The sequence below is a fragment of the Boleophthalmus pectinirostris genome, unplaced genomic scaffold (genome assembly GCF_026225935.1).
Source record: "Boleophthalmus pectinirostris isolate CB_2022bp ecotype Guang Dong unplaced genomic scaffold, ASM2622593v1 HiC_scaffold_15, whole genome shotgun sequence".
Taxonomy (NCBI): Eukaryota; Metazoa; Chordata; class Actinopteri; order Gobiiformes; family Gobiidae; genus Boleophthalmus; species Boleophthalmus pectinirostris.
The window spans coordinates 1,600,005-1,619,891 of record NW_026571070.1 but is presented as its reverse complement, the minus strand read 5'-3'; the positions used below and the strand labels follow the sequence as shown (position 1 = coordinate 1,619,891).

At 46.1% G+C, this 19,887-nt stretch overlaps 1 protein-coding gene across 1 annotated transcript in view; it reads left to right on the top strand.

The window, feature by feature from the left end:
- The window catches only part of LOC110166939 (nebulette-like), a 42,306-nt gene that overhangs the window by 11,924 nt on the left and 10,495 nt on the right, over positions 1–19,887 (top strand). The window contains exons 19-31 of the mRNA XM_055151211.1: positions 919–1,026; positions 1,113–1,223; positions 2,913–3,020; positions 3,445–3,555; positions 4,181–4,291; positions 7,407–7,517; positions 7,984–8,085; positions 10,320–10,424; positions 11,791–11,889; positions 13,523–13,621; positions 15,577–15,681; positions 16,656–16,763; positions 19,424–19,534. Of these exons, the coding sequence (XP_055007186.1) occupies positions 919–1,026; positions 1,113–1,223; positions 2,913–3,020; positions 3,445–3,555; positions 4,181–4,291; positions 7,407–7,517; positions 7,984–8,085; positions 10,320–10,424; positions 11,791–11,889; positions 13,523–13,621; positions 15,577–15,681; positions 16,656–16,763; positions 19,424–19,534 (1,389 nt within the window). The remainder of the gene's footprint in view (positions 1–918; positions 1,027–1,112; positions 1,224–2,912; positions 3,021–3,444; positions 3,556–4,180; positions 4,292–7,406; positions 7,518–7,983; positions 8,086–10,319; positions 10,425–11,790; positions 11,890–13,522; positions 13,622–15,576; positions 15,682–16,655; positions 16,764–19,423; positions 19,535–19,887) is intronic.

The following is a 19,887-nucleotide window of genomic DNA, read 5'->3' as shown; positions in this document are numbered from 1 at the left end:
TTTAACAATGTGCTGCTGTTGATTTCACGACTATTTCACTTTCCATGTGACTTCATTATTTATTATTTGTTTTATTTCAAACATGGACAGTGCACAGAAAACACAATCTGTGTCAGATTTATCTCTGAGCTCCTCAGACTAACACTCACTAACAACATTTCATCAGTAACAGCGTTTCCTTAAAATAACCACAATCCAGTTTCATCGTTTAAAACTCGTACAACATTTACTGTGATATTGTGTTAAAGATCATGATACGGTGGGTGGGTTCACCATTAGGGATGTAACAATCTCCAAATCTCTCTGTACGATATTTTCATGATAAACATCTCATGGTACGATATTTACTGTGATATTTTGTGGCGTCTAAAACTGTGAGTATTCTTCTTTTTTGTCTTAAAATTCCTTGACAAGACTTAATCCAAAGAACTAAGAGTTAAAAGTGTTGAACTGTTATTTCTTCTTGTCGTCTGCACTGAAATGGAGCAAAGGATCATGGTCTATGTAGTTCCTCTGTGTTTTTTTTATCTACTGCTGCACCAGAACTCTTCATTTAATCAAAGAGACTCGTAATTCGATATATTGTGATGGTCCACGATATTATTGTGAGAACTTTGACGATACGATATCACCATATTTGGGTTATTGTTACATCCCTAAAACAATCAAAATGAATTGAATTTCCATAAATACATGATTTCAAATTCATCATTATCTTCTAAAAATACTCACAGTCATTGTCAGAATCCTCTAAAATGTACTTTTACCAAATTTATCAGGTTTATTATTCTCTAAAATACAGTTCATCAACAGCAACCACAAAGACAAACGTCAAGAGTCTAACACAAAACATTTACGTCGACTTTAATTACACGAGACCCTCTCCCTTCACCTGACTCCTCCCCCTGGTGTGTGCAGCTGAAGTACAGAGAGGGTCAGAAGGAGCTGAGCAGCGCCCTCTACAGTCAGCTCCCAGAGACGCAGGAGACCCGGTTTGCGTCGGCCGTGAGTGAGCTGCAGAGCGAGGTACAGACGGAGACTCACAGACTCACGCTCGGGTTTAAACGTGTAACAAAAGTCTGACTTAACGTGATTTCTGTGGATGTGTGCAGCGCGTGTACAAACAGCAGAGCAAAGCCGACCTGAGCTCCTCCCAGTTCCACCTCCTGCCCCAGACCAGAGACACCGAACTCGCCAAACACCTGTCAGAGATCCAGAGTGAGGTCTGTGCCGCGCCGGGTTTACGTCACACTGAGAAGAGATGAAAAGAACTAAACTCAAAACACCTCCGTCCAAAACTGTTTACATGAGTTTAATCACATCATCTCCTGTCCCGGGTTTTGTGGTTTTCTTGTCAAAAAACTCTAAATCTGTGTGTGTGTGTGTGTGTGTGTGTGTGTGTGTCTGTGTGTGTGTGTGTCTGTGTTTGTGTGTCTGTGTGTGTGTGTGTGTGTCTGTGTGTGTGTGTGTCTGTGTGTGTGTGTGTGTGTGTGTGTGTGTGTGTGTGTGTGTGTGTGTGTGTGTTTATGTGTCCTCCAGTGATGTTTCCAGTAGTTGGTGACATCACGCAGAACTGCCCTGTTAGACCAATCACACTGCTCCTTACACCTCCAGACCCCGCCCCTCCTCCTCCTCCCCCCTCACTCTCTCCGTTCTGCTGCGATCAGAAAAAAACTCCACACTGGACTCCTCTGTTTGGACGCCCGTGCATGTGAGTGCATGTGAGTGCATGTGAGTGCATGTGAGTGTGCATGTGTGTGCATGTGTGTGCATGTGTGTGCATGTGTGTGTGTCTTGGACTCTGTGGACAAATGGGAGAAAAATACCTGACGTGTGTCAGGTACACCCCGAGGTGTTCCCAGTCCAGTCCAGAGACATAGTCCCTCCAGTGTGTCTGGGTCTTCTCCAGGGCCTCCTCCTGGTGGGACATGAACACCTCCTGAGGGACACGTCCAGGAGACGTCAGAACAGACGTCCTCCCCTCAGACGCTCCTGAAGACGAACCACAAACACACACAGACTCTGCATGTGGACGCTGACGCCGCCGACTGAACACACATTTAGTCCTCCAGACTTTGACTTGAATCGTGCATGTTCCTCTGTGTGTGTTTCAGTGTGTGTGTGTGTTTCAGTGTGTGTCGTGTGTTTCAGTGTGTGTCGTGTGTTTCAGTGTGTGTCGTGTGTTTCAGTGTGTGTCGTGTGTTTCAGTGTGTGTAGATGTTTCAGTGTGTGTTGTGATGTTTCAGTGTTGTGTGTGTGTTTCAGTGTGTGTCGTGATGTTTCAGTGTGTGTCGTGTGTTGTGTCGTGTGTTTCAGTGTGTGTAGATGTTTCAGTGTGTGTTGTGTGTTTCAGTGTGTGTTGTGTGTCTCAGTGTGTGTTGTGTGTTGTGTGTTCAGTGTGTGTTGTGTGTTTCAGTGTGTGTTGTGTGTTGTGTGTTTCAGTGTGTGTTGTGTGTTGTGTGTTTCAGTGTGTGTTGTGTGTTCAGTGTGTGTTGTGTGTTTCAGTGTGTGTTGTGTTGTTGTGTGTTTCAGTGTGTGTTGTGTGTTGTGTGTTTCAGTGTGTGTGTTGTGTGTGTTCAGTGTGTGTTGTGTGTGTTCAGTGTGTGTTGTGTGTGTGTGTGTCAGTGTGTGTTGTGTGTTGTGTGTTCAGTGTGTGTCAGTGTGTGTGTGTGTTCAGTGTGTGTGTGTGTGTTTTCAGTGTGTGTTGTGTGTTTCAGTGTGTGTTGTGTGTTTGTGTGTTTCAGTGTGTGTTGTGTGTGTGTTTCAGTGTGTTGTGTGTTGTGTGTTTCAGTGTGTGTTGTGTGTTGTGTGTTTCAGTGTGTGTTGTGTGTTTCAGTGTGTGTTGTGTGTTTCAGTGTGTGTTGTGTGTTTCAGTGTGTGTTGTGTGTTTCAGTGTGTGTTGTGTGTTTCAGGTGTGGTACAGGAGGGAGCGGGAGGAGCAGAGTCAGAGTCTTTTCTCCGCTCTGCCTCAGACTCTCACCACAGAGTTTGTGAAGGAAGTGTCCGAGGTGCTGTCAGAGGTCAGAGGTCACGCAGCACTCCTGCTGCTGCTTCTTCATTTTCACACAATAATCATCAGAATAATCATCAGAATAATCATCAGAATAATCATCAGAATCATCAGAATAATCATCAGAATCATCAGAATAATCATCAGAATCATCAGAATAATCATCAGAATAATCATCAGAATCATCAGAATAATCATCATCAGAATAATCATCAGAATAATCATCAGAATCATCAGAATAATCATCAGAATAATCATCAGAATAATCATCAGAATCAGAATAATCATCAGAATCATCAGAATCATCAGAATCATCATCAGAATAATCATCAGAATCATCAGAATAATCATCAGAATAATCATCAGAATCATCAGAATAATCATCAGAATAATCATCAGAATAATCAGAATCATATTTCCCGTTTGTGTTTCAGAACAAGTACAAAGCGTCGGGGAAGAAGGATCTGGAGAAGAGTTTGTACTCGCTCCTGCCTGAAACCAAAGAGACTCAACACGCAAAAGAGGCGGCGCAGCTCTGCAGCCAGGTCACACAAAAGAACGACAGAACGATAGAACGACAGAGATAGAACGATACAATGATAGACAGATAGAACTATAGAACAATAGAATGATAGAGACAGAACGATACAGAGATAGAATGAAAGAGAGACAGAATGATAGAAAGAACGATAGAGACAGAATGAAAGAGATAGAAGGACAGAATGATAAAGAGATAGAACGATAGAGGGACAGAGAGATAGAACAATAGAATGATAGAGAGATAGAATGATAGAAAGAACGATAGAGATAGAATGAGAGATAGAAGGATAGAGATAGAATTATAGAGAAATAGAACGATAGAGAGATAGAGAAACAAGGAGATAGAAAGATAGAACAAAAGAACAATAGAGAGATAGAGACAGAATGATAGAGTGATAGAACAATAGAGAGATAGAACAATAGAGAGATAGAGACAGAATGATAGAACGATAGAGAGATAGAACAATAGAGAGATAGAGACAGAATGATAGAGTGATAGAACGATAGAGAGATAGAACAATAGAGAGATAGAACAATAGAGAGATAGAGACAGAATGATAGAGTGATAGAGAGATAGAACGACAGACAGATCTATATCTCAGACTGAGCGTGTTTGTTTTTCGTTCACAGAAGTGTTACTCGTCGGAGAGCAGGAGGGAGGCCGTGTGCAGTCTGTACTCTCACATGCCCCAGACCATCGAGACCGTGTTCAACAAACAACTCTCCAAAACTCAGAGCGACGTAAGTCAGATGCCCTCCCACAGACACTCCTCCTCCACACTCATCCTCCCACCAACACTCATCCTCCTCCACACTCATCCTCCTCAACACTCATCCTCCTCCACACTCATCCTCCTCTTCACGTTTTTAGCCCGGCAGCAGCAGATCCGCAGAGGGCCACAGTTTTTGTTTTTTTCTCGTTCTGTGTTTTTGTTGTTTGTGTTTTCTGGAGCGTGAGGAGCGAGCGCAGATGTGACCCACTGACACCCAAAGGACCCAGAGGAGCACCCTCCCTCACCCACTTTATCTGCTCCACACTCGAACAGACCAGACGAGACTTGCACAGCCACACAAATAAACCATTTAGTATTATTATTATTATTATTATTATTATTATTATTATTATTAGATCAACAGTGTTAGAGATTTAAAGTTTGGATCTGGGAGACAAATAGAGCTTTTTCACATCAGCTGAAGTGTCTCGCTGTGGGTTTGAGGAACTCCCAGTTAATGTAAATGTGTGTGTAAATGTGTGTGTAAATGTGTGTGTAAGTGTGTGTGTAAATGTGTGTGTAAGTGTGTGTGTAAATGTGTGTGTAAGTGTGTGTGTAAATGTGTGTGTAAGTGTGTGTCGTTTTCTCCAGCAGCTTCATAAATCTGCCCCATCACTAAATCTTCAACCAACAAACTCCATAAAGGATAAAAATCTGTGTGTCATTTGTTCATTTGTTTTTCAAAATAAAACCAAAAATAAGAAAACGAAAAAAAAACTTTTTTTAAAATTCTTCATTATTTGTCTCCAAAACCAAAATAAAAAAACAGATAATGACTTGTTTTTTCAGTTTTCGATTTTGTGTTTAAATGAAAAAAGGAAAAAACAGATAACGGATGTTTCCCTTTTCTGAAACTTAAACTGCGATGCCGGACTGAACCAGGACTGAACCAGGACTAAACCGGTCTCAGTCCTAGTCTGGTCTCGGTCTTGGTCTTAGTCCCGCTGTCAGTCATGATCATCCAACAGTCTACGCAGCCGCACCTACCCCCGACATTCAGTCCTGGTTTAGTCCTGGTTTAGTCCTGGTTTAGTCCTGGTTTAGTCCTGGTTTAGTCCTGGTTTAGTCCTGGTTTAGACCTGGTTTAGTCCTGGTTTAGTCCTGGTTTAGACCCGGTTTAGTCCTGGTTTAGACCTGGTTTAGTCCTGGTTTAGTCCTGGTTTAGTCCTGGTTTAGTCCTGGTTTAGACCTGGTTTAGTCCTGGTTTAGACTTGTTTTTTGGAAACGGGAAACTTTGTTATCAGTTTTTTCCATTTTTCATTTAAACTCAAAATCATAATGTAGAAAACTGTAGATTTTTGGTTTTCTTATTTTTGGTTTTATTTTGAAAAACAAATGAACGAACAACTCGGACTGATAAACATTCTTCCATGAACAATTTATCCACAACTATCAAGAGAAGAAAGAACAAAACTTAAAGGAAACACACACACACACATTTACACACACACATTTACACACACACATTTACACACACATTTACACACACACATTTACACACACACATTTACACACACACATTTACACACACATTTACACACACACATTTTACACACACACATTTACACACACACATTTACACACACATTTACACACACACATTTACACACACACATTTACACACACATTACACACACACATTTACACACACATTTACACACACACATTTACACACACACACTTTACACACACATTTACACACACACATTTACACACACACACACACATTACACACACACATTTACACACACACATTTACACACACATTTACACACACACATTTACACACACACATTTACACACACACACACACATTTACACACACACACACACACACATTTACACACACATTTACACACACACATTTACACACACACATTTACACACACACATTTACACACACACATTTACACACACATTTACACACACACATTTACACACACATTTACACACACATTTACACACACACACACACACACATTTACACACACACACACACATTTACACACACACACACATTTACACACACACACACATTTACACACACATTTACACACACACACATTACACACACATTTACACACACATTTACACACACACATTTACACACACACATTTACACACACACACATTTACACACACACACACACATTTACACACACATTTACACACACACATTTACACACACATTTACACACACACACACACACATTTACACACACATTTACACACACACACACACACACATTTACACACACATTTACACACACACATTTACACACACACACTTTACACACACATTTACACACACATTTACACACACACATTTACACACACATTTACACACACATTTACACACACATTTACACACACACATTTACACACACACACACACACATTTACACACACACACACATTTACACACACACATTTACGCACACATTTACATACACACATTTACACCACACACATTTACACACACACATTTACACACACACACACACACATTTACACACACATTTACACACACACATTTACACACACACACATTTACACACACACATTTACACACACACATTTACACACACACATTTACACACACATTTACACACACATTTACACACACACACACACACATTTACACACACACATTTACACACACACATTTACACACACATTTACACACACACATTTACACACACACACACACACATTTTACACACACATTTTGACACAGAAAACCATTAACCGGACGTTCCACAAACCTACAGCGGGACACTTCAGCTTATGTGAACAAGATGACTGTGGTTAAGGTCATTTACATTCTCTCTCTGTTCCCGCCTTATCACCTCTAAAAACACACAAATATTACACACACACACACACACACACACACACACATCTGTAAACAGCTGTTAGACACACAGACCATGTTCATCTCTTGTTATGTTGTGTGAGACTTAAACAAACACAACATAATAAAAAACAAAGAGTAAAAGGATATTGTTGGTGTGTGTGTGTGTGTGTGTGTTTTTGTGTGTTTTTGTGTGTGTGTGTTTGTGTGTGTGTGTTTGTGTGTGCAGAAGTTGTACAAAGAGCAGTTTAACCGGGAGAAGGGCCGAAGCAGCTACAGCCGCCTCCAGAGTCTGCCCCAGATCCAACACGCCCTCCAGGTGTCCAAGAACCAGAGCCAGGTCAGTCCTGCTTCAGTCCTGGTTCAGTCCTGGTTTAGTCCTGGTTCAGTCCTGGTTTAGTCCTGGTTCAGTCCTGGTTTAGTCCTGGTTCAGTCCTGGTTTAGTCCTGGTTCAGTCCTGGTTTAGTCCTGGTTCAGTAGTGGTTTAGTCCTGGTTCAGTCCTGGTTTAGTCCTGGTTCAGTCCTGGTTTAGTCCTGGTTCAGTCCTGGTTCAGTCCTGGTTCAGTCCTGGTTCAGTCCTGGTTTAGTCCTGGTTCAGTTGGTTAGTCCTGGTTCAGTCCTGGTTTAGTCCTGGTTTTAGTCCTGGTTCAGTCCTGGTTTAGTCCTGGTTTAGTCCTGGTTCAGTCCTGGTTTAGTCCTGGTTCAGTCCTGGTTAGTCCTGGTTTAGTCCTGGTTCAGTCCTGGTTTAGTCCTGGTTTAGTCCTGGTTTAGTCCTGGTTCAGTCCTGGTTCTGGTTTGTGTTTCAGGTGAATTACTCGAGGTCTCGTGACGACCTGCATCAGTTCCGTTCGGCTCCGGATCGTCCCGACATCGTGAACGCCTCCAACGCCGCCAAACTCGCCAGCGACGTGAGCATCACCACGGCAACCGCATCCACGACACCCGCATCCACGACAACCGCATCCACGACACCCGCATCCACGACAACCGCATCCACGACACCCGCATCCACGATCCACGGCAACCGCATCCACGACACCCGCATCCACGACAACCGCATCCACGACACCCGCATCCACGACAACCGCATCCACGACAACCGCATCCACGACAACCGCATCCACGACAACCGCATCCACGACAACCGCATCCACGACACCCGCATCCACGGCAACTGCATCCACGACAACCGCATCACATAACCCCTGTCTCCATGACAACCGCATCCCAAAGCCTCGTCAGCTTCACAGAGCGCAGGGGCCTGTTACATAACACGACAGGGACTGAGTCAGAGAAACACACTCCCACGCACATAATACACACAAATACACACATAATACACACAAATACACACAATATATACAAATACACACAAAATACACACAAATATACACACAATATATACAAATACACACATAATACACACAAATATACACAATATATACAAATACACACATAATACACACAAATATACACAAATACACACAAATATACACAAATACACACAAATATTCACAATATATACAAATACACACATAATACACACAAATATACACAAATATATACAAATACACATGAAATACACACAAATAATACACTCAAATACACACAATATATACAAATACACACATAATACACACATAATACACACAAATATACACAATATATACAAATACACACATAATACACTCAAATACACACATAATACACACAAATACACACATATATATACAAATACACATGAAATACACACAAATACACACATATATATACAAATACACATGAAATACACACAATATATACAAATATATACAAATACAAATGAAATACACACAAATACACACAATATATACAAATATACACATAATACACACAAATACACACAATATATACAAATACACACATAATACACACAAATACACACATAATACACACAAATACACACAATATATACAAATACACACAAATACACACATAATACACACAAATACACACAATATATAATATACAAATACACACAATATATACAAATATACACATAATACACACAAATGCACACATAATACACACATAATACACACAATACACACAAATACACACAATATATACAAATACACACAAATACACACAATATATACAAATATACACATAATACACACAAATGCACACATAATACACACAAATACACAACAAATACACACAAATACACACAATATATACAAATATATACAAATACACACATAATACACACAAAATACACACAAATATATACAAATACACACATAATACACACAAATACACACAATATATACAAATATATACAAATACACATGAAATACACACAATATATACAAATACACACATAATACACACAAATACACACAAATATATACAAATACACACATAATACACACAAATACACACAATATATACAAATATACACATAATACACACAAATACACACAATATATACAAATATACACATAATACACACAAATACACACAATATATACAAATATACACATAATACACACAAATACACACAATATATACAAATATACACATAATACACACAAATACACACATAATACACGCAATATATACAAATACACACAAATATATACCCACAAATACACACAAATGTACACGCAAAATATACAGAAAAATCCACACAAAATCCACAAATAATATAATACTGAAATAATACACACATAATAATAATAATATAATATGTGTAGTAATAATGGAGGTGTTATTGCTCTGGCTGAAATGTTCCACAGTATGGCATTAAACTTGTCTATCTCCTTGGAGACTGTGTCCAAATAATTTCCCTGTGGATCAATAAAGTTTGACATGGTCAGATCTGTGGAGAGGCGTTGAATGCCACACTGTGGAACATTCTAGTCAGAGCAATAAAAGATAAAAGTTACAGAGTGTAACTTGCACCTGTAATTATTTATATGAATTTAATAAATCCCACTGCACAGAGAAACAGTGAAACGTCTTTTTAGGGTCATGTTTGTGCGTCCGAACTCGTATTATAGTCGACAACTGTAGCGGCAGAAAACGACACAAACACGAGCTGCACGACCAGAAGACGCCACAGGTTTAACACACAGACTGTTTCTGTTTGTGTTCACAGGTGGTTTATAAGAACAGCTCCAAGGCTCCAGCTCTGAGCGACAAATCTCTGCTCTCCAGAACCGACATCCAACACGCCCAGAACACCTCCACCCTCATCAGCCAGGTGAGACACGCCCACAACACCTCCACCCTCATCAGCCAGGTGAGACACGCCCACAACACCTCCACCCTCATCAGCCAGGTGAGACACGCCCACAACACCTCCACCCTCATCAGCCAGGTGAGACACGCCCACAACACCTCCACCCTCATCAGCCAGGTGAGACACGCCCACAACACCTCCACCCTCATCAGCCAGGTGAGACACGCCCACAACACCTCCACCCTCATCAGCCAGGTGAGACACGCCCACAACACCTCCACCTTCATCAGCCAGGTGAGACACGCCCACAACACCTCCACCCTCATCAGCCAGGTGAGACACGCCCACAACACCTCCACCCTCATCAGCCAGGTGAGACACGCCCACAACACCTCCACCCTCATCAGCCAGGTAAGACACGCCCACAACACCTCCACCCTCATCAGTCAGGTAGACACGCCCACAACACCTCCACCCTCATCAGCCAGGTGAGACACGCCCACAACACCTCCACCCTCATCAGCCAGGTGAGACACGCCCACAACACCTCCACCTCATCAGCCAGGTGAGACAGCCCACACACCTCCACCCTCATCAGCCCGAGGACACGCCCACAACACCTCCACCCTCATCAGTCAGGTAAGACACGCCCACAACACCTCCACCCTCATCAGCCAGGTGAGACATGCCCACAACACCTCCACCCTCATCAGCCAGGTGAGACACGCCCACAACACCTCCACCCTCATCAGACACGCCCACAACACCTCCACCCTCATCAGCCAGGTGAGACATGCGCCCACAACACCTCACCCTCATCAGCCACGCCCACAACACCTCACCCTCATCAGCCAGGTGAGACAGCCCACAACACCTCCACCCTCATCAGCCAGGTGAGACACGCCCACAACACCTCCACCCTCATCAGTCAGGTAAGACACGCCCACAACACCTCCACCCTCATCAGCCAGGTGAGACACCCACAACACCTCCACCCTCATCAGCCAGGTGAGACAGGAGCAGACAGGAGCAGACAGATTCACCCTCACTACAAAAAAATAGAAATCAGTCAGTGTTTCTCATCAAACTCCTGATGAGGCTGAAGAAAACATGATGCTTAAACGACAGATTTCCACAGAGTTTGTCATATTCACTGTGTGTTTGTGTCCGTTTGTGTGCGTGTGTGTTTGTGTCCGTGTGTGTTTGTGTGTGTGTGTGCGTGTGTGTTTGTGTGTGTGTGTGTTGTGTGCGTGTGTGTGTGTGTGTGTGTGTGTGCGTGTTTGTGTGTGTGTGTTTGTGTGCGTGTGTGTGTGTGTGTCTCTGTGTGTGTGTGTGTGTGTGTAATTGTGTACTTTAAACTGACTCTTGTGTGTGTTGTGTTTCTCAGGTGAAGTACAGAGACGAGCAGAGACTCAGACCCTGTTATAATCCTCTGGACTGTGTCTCCTTCAAACACACTCAGGCTGCAGCAGCTCTGGCCTCACAGGTCAGACCAGGACCAGGACCAGGACCAGACCAGACCAGGACCAGGACGGGACCCGGACCAGACCAGGACCAGGACCAGGACCCGGACCCGGACCAAACCAGACCAGGACCAGGACCAAACCAGACCAGGACCAGGACATAAACCAGACCAGGACCCGGACCAGGACCAAACCAGACCAGGACCAGGACCAGGACCAAACCAGACCAGGACCAGGACCAGGACCAAACCAGACCAGGACCAGGACCAGGACCAGACCGGGACCAGGACCAGGACCCGGACCAAACCAGACCAGGACCAGGACCAGACCAGGACCAGGACCCCGGACCAAACCAGACCAGGACCCGGACCAGGACCAGGACTAGGACTGATCCAGGACTAAACCAGGACTGAATCAGGAATGAATCAGATCTAAACTATGATAGAACCAGGACTAAACCAAGACTAAACCAGGACTAAACCAGGACTAAACCAAGACTAAACCAGGACTAAACCAGGACTAAACCAGGACTAAACCAGGTCTAGATTAAAGTCTAAACTATGAAACTTGGATTAAGATCTGCAGGTTTTTTCTTTGGTTAAATCAGTGAATCTAAAATTCAGATACAAAGAGACTGACAATGTGCTGCGTGGGAGGAACGAGGGAAGAGGAGAGATGGAGAAGAGGAGGAGAGAGATGGACAGAAGGAGGAGAGAGAGGGAAGTAAAGCAGAGAGCGGTACACAGAGAGAGAGAGATGAAGATTAGGAGCAGGGGGAGGAGAGATGGAGAGCGAAAGAAGCAAAGAAAAGAGGGAGAGTGAAAAGAGAGAGCGAATGAGGAAAAGGAGAGAGAGAGAGAGCAAACAAGGAGAAAGGGACAGAAGAGCAGGACTGCAAAAATGAGAGGGAGTGAAAGAGAAGCAAAGAAGAGAAAGAGAGGAGATAGAGGGGGAGGAATGAGAAAAGAGGAGGAGAGAAGAGAGAGAGGGAAAGAAGAGAGAGAGGGAAAGAGGAGAGAGAGAGGGAGCGAATGAGAAGAGTGAGAGAGGAAGTGCAGTGTGGGAGTCTGAATCACAGATGTTACATAACAGTTTGTTTTGCTTCACAAAAGACACAAAGACTCTGCATCCTCTTCTCCATCTGCTCCTCCTCTTCCTCTCCTCCTCTGATCCTCTCTTCCTCTCACCCTCTCCTCCTCTTCTGACCCTCTCCTCCTCTTCTTCCCTCACCTCCTCTCTCCTCTCCTCCTCCTCTCACCCTCTCCTCCTTTTCTGACCTTCTCCTCCTCCTCCTCTCATCCTCTTCCTCTCCTCCTCCTCTCCTCCTCTTCTTCCCTTGCCTTCTCTCACCTTCTCCTCCTCACCCTCTCCTACTCTCCTCCTCTTCTGACCCTCTCCTCCTCTTCTTCCCTCAACTCCTCTCTCCTCTCCTCCTCTTCTGACCCTCTCCTCCTCCTGACCCTCTCCTCCTCTCTCTCTCCTCCTCCTCTCCTCTCTCCTCTCCTCCTCTTCTGACCCTCTCCTCCTCCTCCTCCTCCTCCCTCTGTCTCTCCTCATCCCTCTCTCCCTCTCTCTGTCTGTCTCCTCCTTTTCCGTCTCTCCGTGTGTTCCTCCTCCTCATCCCTCTCTCCCTCTGTCCGTTTGTTCTTTAAACAGGTGAAGTACAGATCCAGTCAGAGGACAGAGTCTGGGTGTGATGTTCCAAACCTGCTCCAGCTCCAGCACGTCCTGCACGCCTCCAAACTCCAGAGCCACGTACGCACAAAACACACACAAACACACACAAAAACACACAAAAACACACAACAACACACAACACGTCCTGCACGCCTCCAAACTCCAGAGCCACGTACGCACAAACACACACACAAACGCACAAAAACACACAACAACACACACAACAACACACAACACGTCCTGCACGCCTCCAAACTCCAGAGCCACGTACGCACAAACACACACACAAACACACAAAAACACACAACACACAACACACACAACACGTCCTGCACGCCTCCAAACTCCAGAGCCACGTACGCACAAACACACACACAAACACACACACAACAAAACACACAACAACACACAACACGTCCTGCACGCCTCCAAACTCCAGAGCCACGTACGCACAAACACACACACAAACACACAAAACACACAAAAACACACAACAACACACAACACGTCCTGCACGCCTCCAAACTCCAGAGCCACGTACGCACAAACACACACACAAACACACAAAAACACACAACAACACACAACAACACACAACACGTCCTGCACGCCTCCAAACTCCAGAGCCACGTACGCACAAACACACACACAAAAAACACACACAAAAACACACAAAAACACACAACAACACACAACACGTCCTGCACGCCTCCAAACTCCAGAGCCACGTACGCACAAACACACACACAAACGCACAAAAACACACAACAACACACAACACGTCCTGCACGCCTCCAAACTCCAGAGCCACGTACGCACAAACACACACACAAACACACACACAAACACACAACAACACACAACACGTCCTGCACGCCTCCAAACTCCAGAGCCACGTACGCACAAACACACACACAAACACACAACAACACACAACAACACACAACACGTCCTGCACGCCTCCAAACTCCAGAGCCACGTACGCACAAACACACACACAAACACACACAAAAACACACAACAACACACAACACGTCCTGCACGCCTCCAAACTCCAGAGCCACGTACGCACAAAAACACACACAAACACACAACACACAACAACACACAACACGTCCTGCACGCCTCCAAACTCCAGAGCCACGTACGCACAAAAACACACACAAACACACACACAAAACACACACTGAGACACAGACTAAACTAGGATCATATCAGGTCTAAAGCAGAACTAAGCCAAGATTACATTAGAAGAAATATAAGACTAGTTCTATACCGGGTCTGAACCAGTTCTAAACTGGGTCTGAACCAGTTCTAAACTGGGTCTAAACCAGTTCTAAACCGGGTCTGAACCAGTTCTAAACCGGGTCTGAACCAGTTCTAAACCGGGTCTAAACCAGTTCTAAACCGGGTCTGAACCAGTTCTAAACTGGGTCTGAACCAGTTCTAAACTGGGTCTAAACCAGTTCTAAACCGGGTCTGAACCAGTTCTAAACCGGGTCTGAACCAGTTCTAAACCGGGTCTGAAACCAGTTCTAAACTGGGTCTAAACCAGTTCTAAACCGGGTCTGAACCAGTTCTAAACCGGGTCTAAACCAGTTCTAAACCGGGTCTGAACCAGTTCTAAACCGGGTCTGAACCAGTTCTAAACCGTCTGAACCAGTTCTAAACTGGGTCTGAACCAGTTCTAAACGGGTCTGTTCTAAACCAGTTCTAAACCGGGTCTGGGTCTGTTCTAAACCGGGTCTGAACCAGTTCTAACGGGTCTAAACCGTTCTAAACCTGAACCAGTTTCTAAACCGGTCTAAGTTCTAAACCGGGTCTGAACCAGTTCTAAACTGGGTCTAAACCAGTTCTAAACTGGTCTGAACCAGTTCTAAACCGGTCTGAACAGTTCTAAACAAACCGTTCTAAACTGAACCAGTTCTAACCGGTCTGAACCAGTTCTAAACCGGGTCTGAACCAGTTCTAAACCGGGTCTGAACCGGGTCTGGTCTGGTTGTGATTCTGTTCCCTCCTTGTGCGTTTGGCAGGTGGAATATAAGAAACAGAACGAACAGAACAAGTCTCAGTACCACATGGTCCTGGACACAGCGGAACAGCGCCACCACAGGGACAACGCCGTACTGCACTCACAGGTGTGTGTCCAGAGCCCAGAGTCCCCCGACACACACACGGAGGGACCTGACACACACACGGAGGGACCCGACACACACACGGAGGGACCCGACACACGCACGGAGGGACCTGACACACACACGGAGGGACACCACGACACACACACGGAGGGACCTGACACACACACGGAGGGACCCGACACACACACGGAGGGACCCGACACACGCACGGAGGGACCTGACACATCTGACACACACACGGAGGGACCTGACACAACACACGGAGGACCTGACACACACACGGAGGGACCCGACACACACACGGAGGGACCCGACACACACACGGAGGGACCCGACACACACGGAGGGACACACACACACGGAGGGACCCGACACACACAGGGGAGGGACCCGACACACACACGGAGGGACATGACACACACACGGAGGGACCTGACACACACACGGAGGGACCTGACACACACACGGAGAGACCCGACACACACACAGAGGGACACCGACACACACACGGAGGGACCCGACACACACACGGAGGGACCCGACACACACACGGGGAGGACACCAACACGGAGGGACCTGACACACACACGGAGGGACCTGACACACACACGGTGGGACCTGACACACACACGGAGGGACCTGACACACACAGGGGAGGGCATCTGACACACACAGGGGAGGGCACCTGACACACACAGGGAGGGCATCTGACACACACGGGGAGGGACCTGACACACACAGGGGAGGGACCTGACACACACAGGGGAGGGCATCTGACACACACGGGGAGGGACCTGACACACACAGGGGAGGGACCTGACACACACAGGGGAGGGACCTGACACACACAGGGAGGGACCTGACACACACAGGGGAGGGACCTGACACACAGGGGAGGGACCTGACACACACAGGGGAGGGACCTGACACACACAGGGGAGGGCGTCTGATGGTTTGAATATTTTGTGTTTCAGGTGAAGTACAAAGAGGAGTACGAGAAGAGCAAAGGACGTTCACAGATGGAGTTTTCTGACACAGAAGCCTTCAGAGTCTCTAAAGAAGCTCAGAGGATGAACAGTGAGGTGAGAGGAGCAGAGGATGAACAGTGAGAGGAGCAGAGGATGAACAGTGAGGTGAGAGGAGCAGAGGATGAACAGTGAGAGGAACAGAGGATGAACAGTGAGAGGAACAGAGGATGAACAGTGAGAGGAGCAGAGGATGAACAGTGAGAGGAACAGAGGATGAACAGTGAGAGGAACAGAGGATGAACAGTGAGAGGAACAGAGGATGAACAGTGAGGTGAGAGGAGCAGAGGATGAACAGTGAGGAGCAGAGGATGAACAGTGAGAGGAAGGATGAACAGAGGAACAGTGAGGAGACAGTGAGGTGAGAGGAACAGAGGATGAACAGTGAGAGAGATGAACAGAGAGAACAGAGGATGAACAGTGAGGAGCAGAGGATGAACAGTGAGGGAACAGAGGGATGAACAGTGAGAGGAGCAGAGGATGAACAGTGAGAGGAGCAGAGGATGAACAGTGAGGTGAGAGGAGCAGAGGATGAACAGTGAGAGGAGCAGAGGATGAACAGTGAGAGGAACAGAGGATGAACAGTGAGAGGAGCAGAGGATGAACAGTGAGAGGACAGAGGATGAACAGTGAGAGGAGCAGAGGATGAACAGTGAGAGGAGCAGAGGATGAACAGTGAGGTGAGAGGAGCAGAGGATGAACAGTGAGAGGAACAGAGGATGAACAGTGAGGTGAGAGGAGCAGAGGATGAACAGTGAGAGGAGCAGAGGATGAACAGTGAGAGGAGCAGAGGATGAACAGAGGTGAGAGGAGCAGAGGATGAACAGTGAGGTGAGAGGAGCAGAGGATGAAGCAGAGGATGAACAGTGAAACTGAACAGAAAATTCATCCAAAAGAGAAAATAAAACCGGAGCATAAATGTAACGTCATAAATGATGAAAGACGTGCAGGTCCTGAAATAAAACAAACATGGAGGAGTTAGGGAGGACGAACAGAACACGAGAAAAGGAACACACATGCAGGACAGAACACGAGAAGGAAACAGCGAAGGTGAAACACGAGCAACAAAACTCAAAACAGAACAGGGACAACTCAGATCGTCCGTTTGTGACGAGTGTAAGGGGTTTGGGTTAGAAGAGAAGCACATTCTGGACTGAGACGGAGCAAACATCACCACAAACATCTTATAAACCGAGACGAGGGTTTTATTTCCTCTCACACTCCTGGACTGCAGGTGGCGCTGTCGTCCTGACTCCACCGAGACGAAGACACAAACAAAACCTGTTTACATCAACTGAACGACACGACACAGAAACATCATGAGACTCTGAGGAAGAGACTCTGAGGGAGACTCTGAGGGAGACTCTGAGGAAGACTCTGAGGAACTCTGAGGAGACTCTGAGGAAGACTCTGAGGAAGAGAGGAGACTCTGAGGGAGACTCTGAGGAGACTCTGAGGAACTCTGAGGGAGACTCTGAGGGAGAGAGGAGACTCTGAGGAACTCTGAGAAGACTCTGAGGGAGACTCTGAGGGAGACTCTGAGGGACTCTGACTCTGAGGAGAGACTGAGGAGACTCTGAGGGAGACTCTGAGGAGACTCTGAGGGAGACTCTGAGGGAGACTCTGAGGGAGACTCTGAGGGAGACTCTGAGGGAGACTCTGAGGAAGACTCTGAGGGAGACTCTGAGGGAGACTCTGAGGGAGACTCTGAGGAGAGACTCTGAGGGAGACTCTGAGGGAGACTCTGAGGGAGACTCTGAGGAGACTCTGAGGAAGACTGAGGAAGACTCTGAGGGAGACTCTGAGGGAGACTCTGAGGGAGACTCTGAGGGAGACTCTGAGGAAGACTCTGAGGAAGACTCTGAGGAAGACTCTGAGGAAGACTCTGAGGAAGACTCTGAGGGAGACTCTGAGGAAGACTGAGGAAGACTCTGAGGAGACTCTGAGGGAGACTCTGAGGAGACTCTGAGGAAGACTCTGAGGAAGACTCTGAGGGAGACTCTGAGGAAGACTCTGAGGGAGACTCTGAGGAAGACTCTGAGGGAGACTCTGAGGGAGACTCTGAGGAAGACTCTGAGGGAGACTCTGAGGGAGACTCTGAGGGAGACTCTGAGGAACTCTGAGGAAGACTCTGAGGAAGACTCTGAGGGAGACTCTGAGGGAGACTCTGAGGAAGAGGAGCAGGGAGCAGACCAAATTGTCAGGATGAAAACAAACTCTGGGTCTGAAAAAAAGAATCAAATAATATAAATCATCAGACCAAATGAATCTGACTGAAACAGAAAACGAGCTCAGAGAAAAGAAGAGCAGAGACACATGTTTATAAAAACACACACACACACACCTCTGTCTGACAACGGAATTAATAACAGGTGTGTGTGTGTGCGTCTGTGTGTTTGTTTGTGTGTGTATTTGTGTGTGTGTGTTTGTGCGTCTCTGTGTGTGTGTGTCGTGTGTGTGTATTTGTGTGTGTGTGCTCCGTGTGTATTTGTGTGTGTATTTGCGTGTGTGTGTGTTTGTGTGTGTATTTGTGTGTGTGTGTCGTGTGTGTGTGTGTGTCGTGTGTATTTGTGTGTGTCGTGTGTGTTTGTGTTTGTGTGTCTCTGTGTGTGTGTGTATTTGTGTGTGTCGTGTGTATTTGTGTGTGTGTGTCGTGTGTGTGTATTTGTGTGTGTGTGTCGTGTGTGTGTGTTTGTGTGTATTTTGTGTGTGTACAGAGGGAGTACCGTAAAGACTTTGAGGAGCAGATTAAAGGGAAACCTCTGATGGAAGTCGACCAGACTCCAGGATACAAGACGGCCCGACAGGCGGCCACCCTGCTCAGCCAGGTACCTGCCCACCTGTCCACCTGTCCACCTGTCCACCTGTCCCCTGTCCACCTGTCCACCTGCCCACCTGTCCTGTCCACCTGTCCACCTGCCCACCTGTCCCACCTGTCCACCTGTCCACCTGTCCCACCTGCCCACCTGTCCTGTCCACCTGTCCACCTGTCCACCTGCCACACTGTCCCCTGTCCCACCTGTCCCACCTGCCCACCTGCCCACTGTCCACCTGTCCACCTGCCCACCTGCCCACCCCCTGTCCACCTGTCCACCTGTCCCACCTGTCCCACCTGTCCACCTGTCACCTGTCCACCTGTCCACCTGCCCACCTGTCCACCTGTCCACCTGTCCTGTCCACC